The sequence below is a fragment of the Simochromis diagramma genome, unplaced genomic scaffold, assembly GCF_900408965.1.
Source record: "Simochromis diagramma unplaced genomic scaffold, fSimDia1.1 OVJJ01000699.1, whole genome shotgun sequence".
NCBI lineage: Eukaryota > Metazoa > Chordata > Actinopteri > Cichliformes > Cichlidae > Simochromis > Simochromis diagramma.
The window spans coordinates 489,465-502,223 of record NW_024387495.1 but is presented as its reverse complement, the minus strand read 5'-3'; the positions used below and the strand labels follow the sequence as shown (position 1 = coordinate 502,223).

Below are 12,759 nucleotides of genomic sequence, written 5' to 3'. Positions count from 1 at the left end.
GGGGTGCTCGGGCCTCATAAGCTGCTGGCAGCTTGAATTAGGGCCCGAGCACTGACAGTGCGAAGGCCCTATTGAATTGCTCTGTTTATATTATTATTAATTCCGGCAAATGAATCGGCCTTTGAGGGCCTAAACACGCTCGAAAACTCATGAAATTTTGCACACGCGTCAGGTCTGGTGAAAATTTACGTATTTAATGTTCTCAGACATGGCCAGGGAAAATTAGCTCAGTAGCGCCAACCTAGAAAAATGAAAAACGCGAGCCCCCCGGTATGGGTATGGCCTACAAGTTTGAAAGTCGGTACGTCATTATAACGGTTTCAGAGTCGAACAAAAAAAGTCTATTATGGCAATGTCAACCCCCAACAGGAAGTCCCACATTGCCACCAGGGTGCGCCGTTCAGTTTAAAGTCACAATTTTGCACTGAAGCATCACGAGGGACTGATGGTGATATTCACCGCTTTTGAGGTGGCCACGATGAACCTGTGAAATCAGTACAACAAAATTAAAGCCATGACATATCCTGTTGCCACTAGGTGGCGCTGTGGGTATTCCCGACAATGGGTACATCAATCTGTTCAGGGCGGGTCTGACATCACGCCTGTAAAGTCTGGTACCGATCAGACCGGGTTTCATTGAGTTATACTAATTTGTTTCTTCATGGCGAGACATCAAAGTTCGCCATGCTGCTGAGGTCACACCCATACGTGAAAAGTCACAGTTTTCACTGTACCCCAAGACCAACTCCTTACGCCATTCCTGGAGAAATTTGAGGCAGCAGATGTCACCCATCACTATACTGTACCCCAAAGTGTAAAACATGACATTTCCTGTTCCCACTAGGTGGCGCTGTCCTTGATTTTAAATATGGCAGTTGAAATATGTTCAGGGGTGGAGCCTTATCATATGTGTGCTTTTTGGTCCAGATCGGAAAATGTATGACAGAATGAGAGGCAATAAGATTTTCATGGCGAGTCATCGAAATTCGCCATGGCGCCACGGCCTCATGGTATTGTGAAAACTCAAAAGCTCCGCAATTTAACATGGCACAAGGGTGTAGTTGGCACTGACCAAATATGAAGCATATACGACCAATTTCCAAGGAGGAGTTCGTTAAAGTTCGAGGCATGGAAACGACAAAATTAGAGCCAAAATGTCACCTTCACTTCTAAATTGCGGACTTCCTGTTGGGTTTGCATCAATGGGCCCCGAGACTTTTTTGTTCGTCTTGGCATGATACACATGTGTGCCAAATTTCATACATGTAGCTGAAACGATGTGGTCGTGGGGCTGCATTTAACAAGGCATAGGTGGCGCTGTAGAGCCATTTCCCAGTGCTCATAAGTAAAACCATTAAAATACAAAATTTTTCACCAGACCTGGCATGTGTGCAAAATTTCATGAGTTTTTGAGCATGTTTAGGCCCTCAAAAAGGCCCTTGTTTGGGGTGAATAATAATAATAATAATAAGAAACGGAGCAGATACAATAGGGCCTTCGCACTCTCGGTGCTCGGGCCCTAATAATAATAATAATAATAATAATAAACAGAGCAATTACAATAGGGCCTTCGCACTATCAGTGCTCGGGCCCTAATAATAATAATAATAAACAGAGCAATTACAATAGGGCCTTCGCACTGTCAGTGCTCGGGCCCTAATAAACAGAGCAGATACAATAGGGCCTTCGCACTCTCGGTGCTCGGGCCCTAATAAACAGAGCAGATACAATAGGGCCTTCGCACTGTCAGTGCTCGGGCCCTAATAATAATAATAATAATAATAATAATAATAATAATAAACAGAGCAGATACAATAGGGCCTTCGCATTTTGAGTGCTCGGGCCCTAATAATAAACAGAGCAGATACAATAGGGCCTTCGCACTGTCAGTGCTCGGGCCCTAATAATAATAATAAGAAACGGAGCAGATACAATAGGGCCTTCGCACTCTCGGTGCTCGGGCCCTAATAATAAACAGAGCAGATACAATAGGGCCTTCGCACTGTCAGTGCTCGGGCCCTAATAATAAGAAACGGAGCAGATACAATAGGGCCTTCGCACTCTCGGTGCTCGGGCCCTAATAATGTTGAAGGGGACAAAGAGTTAGTTCATGTTTGACACTGATATTAATCAAAACTTCTAAGATCCAGGTTGAATCAAACAGCATTAGGTGTGTGATTTCACTCTGCTCCACACACCTGCGTGCTCCAATCAGAGACACCAGAGCAACAGGTGATGAATGTGATGGGGAAGCATACGCAGGTGGGAAGTATACGCAGGTGTGACACATACAGAGCCGTGGGAATTACAGGACATTATTACTGTTGATATATTCTCAGCGATCAGCTGTTAGTGAAGAGCATGAAAACCTTACTGCACGTCGGTCCGCTCAACTTAGCTCACTGGATAATTTACTTATCAGCTTGAAAACATTTAACTTTAACAAAATGTTCACCAACACGGGTCAGTGTAGGTCACTGAGTCATCCTGCACACTAGCCCTGCCCCGCCCACCTGTGTTTATACACCTCTGCAGCCCCTCCTCCTTCAGCCGGGACATTTGTTCTAGCCTTCATTCATAAACTCGGCTTTCTAACATGCAGCTACAGTTCAGTCTGCATGCTCGACCCACACTCCTGGCAGCTGAAGTGAAATACTGCTGTGCGTAAGGGTCGAGCGGGTGACCACGTCACCTGGTCATGGGGTAAATGCCGGCCGGGTTCAACTCTGACCTGAGGCCCTTTATTTCTCCCTCCCTGCTTTGCTGTCTGCTCTTCATTGTGCTATTGAATACAGACAAAAAAGTTTGTTCTCCTCCTTCCATCACCACCTTTGTTGCATGTAGAAAAGTGTCATATAGAACCAGTCGTTACTTTAATGATCTGAACTAAACGGTCGGGTGGCGCCATGTCAACCGCGACTAAGAATTTTCTGGGCCAACAGGATTTGTGTTTCAGTCCCTGATAAACTGACCCATCCTCTAAAAAACAAAACCCAAAAACTATATTTCCAAGATAAATGATCAGAAATAGTAACGACAACAAAAGCACAGGAATCATAGATCCAACGGGACAGGCTCGTTACAATGAAGGAAAACACTGAGCGACTGTTGAGGCCTTTATTAGTCCTACAAAACATAACAGAAATATTACAATAAAACACAGAGGCCTTTATTGTCACGTCCATCGTACTGTGACTCCTCAGCACATTCATCTCCAATCAGCAGCTTCCTTCACTGACCCAATCACAGGTCTCAGGCCAGCTGTTGTACTCAGGTTTGGATTATTTGCTGAGGTTTTAGATCTCTGGACCAAAGCCTTTAAAAGGAAACAGTTTCTCAGAGGTTACATCAGTAAATATGATCTCACTGGTACAGTGATCATTCACATCTCTGATTAACCTCTGAAGAGACACATTTGGTCCTTAGCGACGCCTCTGTCACAGGCGTCTGTCAGAACAACAGCGTGTGTTTGATACAGTCCATCATGAAGAGAAGCAGTTTTTCTTCTGAATTAGTGAAATAACTGGTCTGTAAATTACAGTAACACGAGTGTCATTGTTAAAACACAGTTTATGAAACACTTAATTTGTTAACTTATTGACAACGTAAACATTTGCTGGTTGCCACAGTAACTGATGACTGTGTGGTCACATGACTGAAAAGTAAACAAATGTCACAAAATAAAGAAATGCCTCCAACTTGTGTTACGAGTAGTTAGTGTGCAGAAACACAGCTGCAGGGTCAGCCCTCCACAGTCGCTCATCAGGCTGGTCGCAGCGCGTTTGCCTGTCTACTGATGTCTGCATGAGCAGAAACACCAATTTAAGTGATGTTATGTAATTCAGGATTCAATCAATGTGTCAGTGTTTGTTACTTTGTTACATTCATTTTTTAACCACGTTATTTTGTTGTGGGATGAACTTCTGCAAACAACAACATATGGCAACAAAAAACAAAACTTGCAGTTGGAATCGATGGAGCTGTGAGATGATGGGATGTCGACTGGTTCACTAACCATTAACATTTGGGATATTAGGATAACAGTAGCGTGTAAACATAAGCAGTGCAAAGACTTCCTATAACGACACATTTACAGTCTAGTTTGAGGAATTAGGGTGAAGAGACGGTGGATGTTTAACCCTCCCTTGGTTTGACAGCTCGCTCAGCCAGCGAGTTATGAATGATGTTCTTGATAGACTCCGCCCCTGCGCCTTCTAGGAAAGTGCGGTGATCTCCCTCGATGACGTGGACCGACACCTCGCCATCACAGACCTGAAGAAAGACGCAGTACACAGTTTGAACATTGGAAGGCTCAGACTGAGAGTTTATAGAAAAACACGCACACACACGCACAGTGAAGATAAGTACTACAGACTGATGTAAATGTGCATCGTTACCTCGCTGAGCTTATAGTCAGCTCCCAGGTTTTGCTCATATTCGCTGCTGGTTTCGGCGCGCAGCAGCTTCACGCTGCCGTGGTATTTTGCAGTAGGTACATATGCATCAGCAGCCTTTAGCTTGTAGTAGAAGGCGGAGGCTGCAAAGTGCAGTGAGTCTCGGTCGATGTCCTTGTGAGCGGAGGTGATTAGGTCCACGGCCACACTGACGCGTGCATTCAGGTCTGACAGCGGGAGCAGAGTCTCCAGAAGCTGTAGGAAATAACCATGGAGACGACTGTAAGTTCATAGCAAACATTACCGCGTGCTCGCGGAGATATTATTGTTTTCAGAAAAGTAAGTGACACATAATTAATGAACATCACAGATCTTATGTATATGAAAATGCAAAATGAAGATGTTTTGATATTCAGGAGTTACAAATGTCAGCTTTCAGTGAGAAACTGTACGAAGCTTTGATTTAACCGCATGTTTTACTTTAGTCTCCATAACAGCTCCAAACATCACATCATTGTTGAGTCAAACCTGCACCACACACAGACTGTGCTGGAACAGCAGCTCCAGACTGTGTTACAGTCACCATTTTTACCTTACAGGCGCCGTGAGGCAAAAGCTCAGGTTGTGTGGCCTTTAACGCTGATGCCACATAAAGGAATACTTGTGTGTGAACCTGTGGGTCAGAGACAGTATACCTTGTTGTATTCAATGCCAGTGAACTGCTGGATGAAGGCACACAAGGCTTCAGTCTCAGCCTCAGACTCGTTGCCGGGTGTTAGCTTGGCTCTGTAGCTCTGCAAATCAAAAACACAGTTAAACCTGTTCACATGCAGATCATGTGACCAGAGCTCATCCTTCAAAACCAACATCACACACGCTATACAGCATATACATGAAATAAAGATACGCGAGTGTTTCTCTGACCTGTGTGTACGCCGCCACATATGAATGTGAGCCATCAAAGAGAAACAGGAACTCCACAGGCTGATTCTGGGTCTGCAGCTGAGAGCACATTTCAAATGCTACACAGGCACCAAAAGAATATCCAGCGACTCTGTACGGGCCGTCCGGCTGCACCTGCCTGACGCAGCTCACGTAGTAGGCAGCCAGGGACTCAATGCTATCCAGAGGAGCAGCTGCAAAGGAAACACATGAGGGGAGTTAGTTTGGCTGCACAGTGACATAAACAGCTGATGCACAACATGTGAGTGACAAAGGTCTGAGAACAGAACCACAAACTTTTAAACTGTGACTGTGAAACAAAGAAAACATGAAATCACATCAGGTCTTTGATTTTCCTCAGGCCATTATGGAGGGAGCTGTACATGTACAAGTGTTTGTAGTTTCACCTTTGAACAGTCAGACTTTCAGCTTTAACACATTTTGCTGTTTAACAGTTACACACGTTTTGATACACATGATTGTGACACCTGGTGAGGACGCACACTCATCATTTGATGACGATGGTTCAAAGTGTTGATTTTGTATTTTAAAGTTTTTCTCTGTGACTGTAAAGTCATTTTAATATGAGCCCCATTATGCTGACAAACCCACACAGACGATGCACACAGCTCAGCAACACCAACGAGCCTGAAAGTCAAACGACATGAAAAGTTATCCATGAGGCGCCAAAAAACAACAACAGCTGCAGCAAAGGCTCTTTGTACTGTAAGATGAAGATCCTACAAAAGTAGGAAGCCTCACAAACCACATGTAGACTGGTTGTGCAAACTCCCACAGACCCTGCAGTCGAGAGGATAACAAGCTGCTCCAGTGATCATGACCAGGACACAAACTGCTTCCTCCTGAATCAGAGGCCTGACTGACAGACACACCCTGGCATAGAGGAGGCTGAGGAGTGTGACAGTTGGAGCACACGCTCAGGTCTAGGTCTTTAAACAGGGGAACCACCACCCCAGTGTGCCAGTCCAGAGGCAGCATCCCAGAGCTTCACGCAGCGCCGTGTCAGCCAGGACGGCCCTGCAACACCCAGATCCTTCTCATCAGCCTCAGGTCTGTCCTAAATCCTAGCAGGAGCTACCACGACGCGTACCACAAAATGCATCGCACTGGTTCTTCCCAGTAGTTCAACTCCTTGGAACTGGTTGTCTGCTTGCCAATGAATCCTGCTTATTGGTTCCACTTGTGCTACAATCAGGACGAATTGTAGTGGCGCAGTCTAAAGCTGGATATGAATATTACTTTTATGTTTATTGCACAAAAGGACGCGAGTGCTAAAGTGCAAACTGCGCCTGGACAGACAGCATGCTAGCTCCAAGCTAGAGCTCAGAGCGATGAGGAAGCTGAGCTTCAGCAGGTAACAGAGGCGGTGATGATCAGTCGAGCTGTCGCCTCTGATCATGTTTCTACGGTACCAGCACAAACACACAGTGTGTTTGTGTGACTGCAGGTTTATATTGTGAAATGTAATCATGAGACAGCGCGCTTCACAAAGAAAGCACTGTAACAAGTAACTAATAGACAAGTAACTAATTACTTTGTCTTGGGAGTAATTAAGATAGAACACTTCTAAAAAGTAATGCAGTATGTAACAGAGTACAGCCATGACCCAAACACTGATCACACCTCCAACATGCACAAACATTTGACATCATATAACTGATTCATAATGAATGTGTTTGACTGTTCTCTCACAGTGGAGCCGATAAGAATCAATAATAGAATCAATAAAGGAATTGATTCCATGAGTGACGTCAATAATGGAGTCCGTTTCCATCCGCAGACACACTGCAACACTATCAGCCCAGAACCGGGACCTGGACCCGGCAGTGTGGGATCCTGCTGAGCTGTGGACGTCCTGAAGGATTCTAGATTTGATTGACTTCAATCACAAAAAGCTTCCTCAGAGTCGAGGCTGTGCTGAGGAAGGCGGACACACCAAATACTGACTGAAGTCTACAAACTGTTCCTGACTGCATCCACCTGAGTCTGCACACGTTTCATAAACGACTCTGCATATTTCCTTTCAAAATGCAAAGTGCACAGTAGCTCCTGCCTGTTGTGCAGGACTCGGTATTTTCATTGTCTTTAAAGTATAACAAACCTTTGGTGCACTGCAAGCCGTAGCAAGGCACGCTGAGCTTAGAAGCAAGCGTCTTAAAGGCTGCGATGGAGCCCTCGATGGGATGTACCAGGAACAGCGGCCCGTCCTGGCTCTTCACCTTGTTCAGTGACATCACAGTAGGGCTGCTGGGGCTGACCATCAGCTTGGTCAGATCAGACTCCAACACAGAGCGAACGCCGTCCTTCTTAGCTGTGGTGTGTGGAGATGTACTCAGTTATGTTTGTACACATGATAACACATTTCATACTAACAAGAGTCTTAACAGCTCGATTTAAACAAATACATAAGTGCTTTTTTACAACCTGAAACCTTTTCAAAGATCTTTCTGCATTTAAAAAGCAGCTCTTCATACCGCTTTGCCCTTCTGGCTTGCTATTGGCCAGCTGTCGCAACTTGTTAATGGTGAGCTGGCGGATATCCCTCATGGCCATGACGATGTCATAGTCGCGTTCCAGAGTCTGGCGAACCTCAACGCCCATCAAAGAGTCCAGACCCAAATCAGCCAATGAGGTGTCAGCATTCAGACTGCTGACATCCCGCACACCTGATTGAGAAGAAGTTAAAAACAACGAAGAAATGAGTCGATGTCTGTGATACAAAGTAACCTCAAAGATCACCAAAGCGACTCAGGACGGCGGTCTTTTCTTATATAACACCTTTATGAACGCTAGTTTGGTATAACCTGACGCTTACCTAGAATGTGAGCTACAGCGTCCACCAAGTCTTTCCGGTTTCCTGCTTCACTTTTTACGACCGTCCTCTCCGCCAGCACAAAGCTGGACACCACCGGGTGCTGCTGGCACAGGAAGAAGTCCAGCACTTCCAGACAGGAGGCCATGCGCTGCGGGAGGGTGCCACCGATCACAACGTCATTCCCACCCATGGTCTCTAGAACCACCCCAACATCACCAATGGCACCCCACTGGACTGCAAGTCCAGGCAGGCCATCATAGCGGCGCTTCTCACACACGCGCTCCATCGCAGAGTTGGCGTAGCCATAATTACTTTGGCCAGCGTTGCCACGGCCACAGCTGACTGAAGAGAAGGCCACAAAGTGTCTGAGCTCTGGACACAGTTTCCTTGTTACTCTAGAGAGGGGATGGAAACATCCAGAGATCAGCCCATGATGGTGCCCAGTGACACACAGCGGGAGGAGCCACTCTTCTCACTTACCTGTCCAGGTTGATGGTGCCGTCATTTTTAGGTTTGTTAACTTCGAGATAAAGCTGAGGAGTTAAATTCTCCAACATACCGTCTTTCAACACCTGAATGCAAACAAACATCAACAAACGGTCACTTTAAACGTTAACTGGCAGTAGTTTAGCTGTTAGTTAATAGTTTAATAGTTTAATTATTTATATAGCACATTTAATTGCAACAGGAGCGTTGACCAAAGTGCTGTACAAGAATACAACATGCATAATAAAACAACTTAGAGTATTAAAAGCAAACACCAAATATGAATTAACAAACAACTCTCATGCTGTATTAAAAGCCAGTAAATAAAAATGTGTTTTAAGATAAGATTTAAAAAGATTGACAGTAGGAGCCTGTCTGATGTGTAGGGGTAAATTATTCCACAGCTTAGGCGCTACGACTGCAAATGCTCGATCACCTCTATGAACCAGCCTCGACCTTGGTACAGCTAAAAGCAAAAGATCACTTGATCTAAGAGATCTAAGGGGGGTATAAGTCTGCAAGAGGTCAGACAGATACCCGGGAGCCTGTCCATTCAGGGCTTTGTAAGTCAACAATAAAATTTTAAAATTAATTCTGAAGCGGACAGGGAGCCAATGTTAGCATCTGATAATTGAGAAAATTGAGTCGACATCGTTAGCATCGTTCTTGCTTTTGTTTTCGTTGCATGTCATGTGACACTGCAGCTATTGAAGTCCAACAAAGGGATCTGACCATCATTCTAGTTTGCAGTAATAATGCAGTAATAATGCAGGATCCAAACACTGACAGCAACGTCAGCATTAGACAGCGAGTGAGGCGGCTGCTGGAAGGTGGACGACGTCGTAAATGTAAACAAACCGTCTTGACTGAGAAGTTACTTTAGAAAATAAAACTCTGTTTCAAAATAAAAGTAAAGAAAGAAAGCTACTGTTAGGTACTAGCACTGGTACAAACATGAAAGGTAGCACTCTCCCCTGCTCGCTGTAAAAAGTCACTGCTGCCTCTAACACATCCACGGCTTGTTTCTGGGAGGGGCAGTTACCCCCCCACGGTTAGTTAGTGACACTGAAGAGCAAAAGTATGGAGGGCTCAGCTCAGTGACAGCTGCAGCAGCCAAAGTGCACGAACCACATATATGTAGTCCAAATTTAGGAAGGACCATAAAACCTGTGAAACATGATTTTTCCAAGGTGACACATATAAATAACTAAAGGGACTCTGACCATGGCTAGGTGAAAGACACCACCCACTGCACCCATGGCACAGGCCTCAGCAATCAGGTGCTCTGTTCCTTTCAGTGTGCCGACATCACTGGTGGACACAAACACCTCCACACCCTGATTCTGCCACTCCTGCACCCGCTTTGCCTGGTAACCTGAAGACAGTTCAACAGTGAAGCTGTAAGATGAGTCACATCAGCACTGATGCAGGACTTGGCTGTGCACATCAGTAGGAGCACCGTGTCATCGTGCATTACCGTTTCTCACGCCTGATCTAGAAGTCAGCACCAGTTTGCGGGCTCCCCTCTCCACCAGCCACTGAGCAAGCTCCAAACCAAACCCCCCGAGCCCCCCAGTTATAATGTAGGAGTGGGACGAGTGGCAGAAGGTGCGACAGATAGCTGGCAGAGACAGAGGGGAAGCAGCCTGTACAGCTGCTCCCTGTTCCTCACAACGGACCTGTGAGAAAAGAAAAGCTGGTCAGAAGATAAGCAGCAGTCCAGCCACTCTGCAGTCACAGTAACATACCAACCACATGCATGTAGGGATGGGCAGGTCCAGTACAAACACCTCACTCACCTGAACCAGGACCTTGCCGATGTGCTTGCCCTGAGCCATGTATCTGAATGCTTGCTCCACTTGGTCCTTATCGAACACTGTGGTTCTCAGAGGCTGAACTACTCCTCCCACAATGCCCTGCTGCAGACACTGGGACACCTCCTCCCACTCTTGGTTGCCCTCTTCAAAGAGAGCATCCAGCAGGATACCATGGAAAGCCACATTCTTGAGGAATAACGCCATGCCTGAAGGAATCACAGCAACGTGACAGCTTTTGTCAAGGCTTCAAGAATCATTTATGACAACAAAACTCTGGTTAACACCTGCAGGAACCTTAGAAAAACTAATAAAACATGTTTATATATTTATCTATCCTGTTGTCAATAAACACCACATCCACTGACCCAGAGGAGTGTTGTTGGAAAGGTCATATTTGCCGATCTCCAGGAATCGTGCGTGTCGAGCGAGGCAGCGAACACTGGCCTGCAGCTTCTCCTCGGCCAGAGAATTCAGCACCACATCCACGCCTGAAACACACGCAGCAAACACGACACCACATACAGTCAATGTATAACATGGAAGTATAACTGAGTGGGGATTACTCAGTTCACACAACTGTTACTTGTTAAACTCAGAAACCTGCTAAAGCTTTGTGTGCATAAGTCTTGTTCCAGGACATTCTTGGGTTCCTCAACATGGAGCAAAGTGTCTGCAGTACACGTGCCGTGTTCCACACCGGCTTTAAAGTCCCACAGAGGAAACATCAAACATGTTAGAGGAGGCGGAGCTGACAACGACGAACAGCACCAGTGCTCGCACAGAAGCACACACAGTCATCGATGCAGCACTGGGAGGAAACACACTGGCACCGGTGCACGATGCACATTTCACCAATGAGTTTACAGTGAGAGCTCCTGAGCAGCAGCACTGTGACCGGACGGGGAAAATTACTACTGAAAGAAAGACGAGAGATTCTGGACTTAATGTCCGTCTCTGGATCCAGGACCTCGACACAGGAAGTCTGGACCGGCTCTCTGTTCAAACAGTCCAGCCTCTGATCCTTTGAGTATAATCCATAAGGCAGTGCAGAGCCTGGATGGAGCCGACGGGTGGGGGCACTGCCTCTGGCCTTCACATATCTCGCCTGCCTACTCAAGCCGGGCCCCGAGCAGGCCCAGCTTTCATCAGCCACTCACAGCAGCTCCTCTGCTCTTGGAATACGACTGTGTTCAAAGGCTGGAGTAACCTGTAAGTGCCATTTATACTAATGTATATCAATACTCAGGGAATATTGTTTGGAAGAATGGTCTTCCATCCCTGCAGCAGAGCACAGGGAATGATTGCTGACTGCTAATCCAAGATATCTGATGTCATGTCAATCGTCCCCTGAAGCACTGAGCAGCTACCTTTGCCTTGTGTGTGGAGCAGAATGTGCCGTTCAAAGGAAGTATCTCTGGAGTTGGTGAAAGCCTCTGCTGATAGCTGAGGGAATCTCTTCTGCAGGTACGTCCGCTTCTCCATTGAGCCTAGACAAGAGGCCCCGCCCCCAAAGTTGGGGTAAAAAGACATGTGATATAATTACAATTTATTAGCAAGAGGCTTTAAAAGAATCTATAATAAGAGTTGTTACTGTGAGTCTGTGTGCGAGTGTTACATACTCACCGACTGTAGTGAACACTCTGCACTTCTTACTGAGCGCTATGGCGATGGCAGCCTGGCCCACGCCTCCTGACCCCGAGTGGATGAGCACGGTCTCTCCAGGGCGTAATCTGCCACGCACTACCAGGGAGTAATACGCTGTGGCATAAACCACTGGCACAGAAGCTGCTTGCTCCAGTGTCCTGCAAACACACACACACAATAAGTGTGTGGTTCATGTAGCAGGATGTAACTGTGCTGTATGCTGGAGAAACTGCACAGCAGCAGCTTCATGAATGAGACTAATGAATAAATGAATCCTGTGTCATTGCTCCGCCTTCAGGCTTGGACACTGAAGACGGTCTCACCTAATAATCGAGTACGTACACAACGCCTGTCTGCTCATTCACACACACATTCATACAGTGATTCTTTTATCTAAAACACACACACACACACACACACACACACACACACACACACACACACACACACACACATCACCATATCAGCAGGTGTCTGTGAGGGTTCAGCTAAAGAGGATCTTTGTGTTACAGATGTGTAGGACGTGCTGTTACTGTGTATCTGCAGAGTTGATACAATGTTTCTGATCACGCGTTTAGTTTGAACTTTCAGCACAAACAGCTTCATGTGTGCAAACAGACCACTGCCAGTTAAACTAGTA

At 46.0% G+C, this 12,759-nt stretch overlaps 1 protein-coding gene across 5 annotated transcripts in view; it reads right to left on the bottom strand.

Moving 5' to 3' along the window:
• Positions 1-3,103: 3,103 nt before the first annotated feature.
• Positions 3,104-12,759, bottom strand: part of fasn (fatty acid synthase) — a 30,208-nt gene continuing 20,552 nt past the window's right edge. For all 5 annotated transcript variants that reach the window (XM_040018629.1, XM_040018628.1, XM_040018633.1 and 2 more), the window contains 14 exons: positions 12,099-12,277; positions 11,843-11,962; positions 10,841-10,963; positions 10,458-10,681; positions 10,136-10,337; positions 9,882-10,033; positions 8,653-8,744; positions 8,173-8,567; positions 7,832-8,023; positions 7,459-7,668; positions 5,319-5,530; positions 5,090-5,188; positions 4,398-4,649; positions 3,104-4,272 (listed from right to left, as the gene is read on the bottom strand). In XM_040018629.1, the coding sequence (XP_039874563.1) occupies positions 4,135-4,272; positions 4,398-4,649; positions 5,090-5,188; positions 5,319-5,530; positions 7,459-7,668; positions 7,832-8,023; positions 8,173-8,567; positions 8,653-8,744; positions 9,882-10,033; positions 10,136-10,337; positions 10,458-10,681; positions 10,841-10,963; positions 11,843-11,962; positions 12,099-12,277 (2,590 nt within the window). In that variant the 3' untranslated portion in view covers positions 3,104-4,134. The remainder of the gene's footprint in view (positions 4,273-4,397; positions 4,650-5,089; positions 5,189-5,318; positions 5,531-7,458; positions 7,669-7,831; positions 8,024-8,172; positions 8,568-8,652; positions 8,745-9,881; positions 10,034-10,135; positions 10,338-10,457; positions 10,682-10,840; positions 10,964-11,842; positions 11,963-12,098; positions 12,278-12,759) is intronic.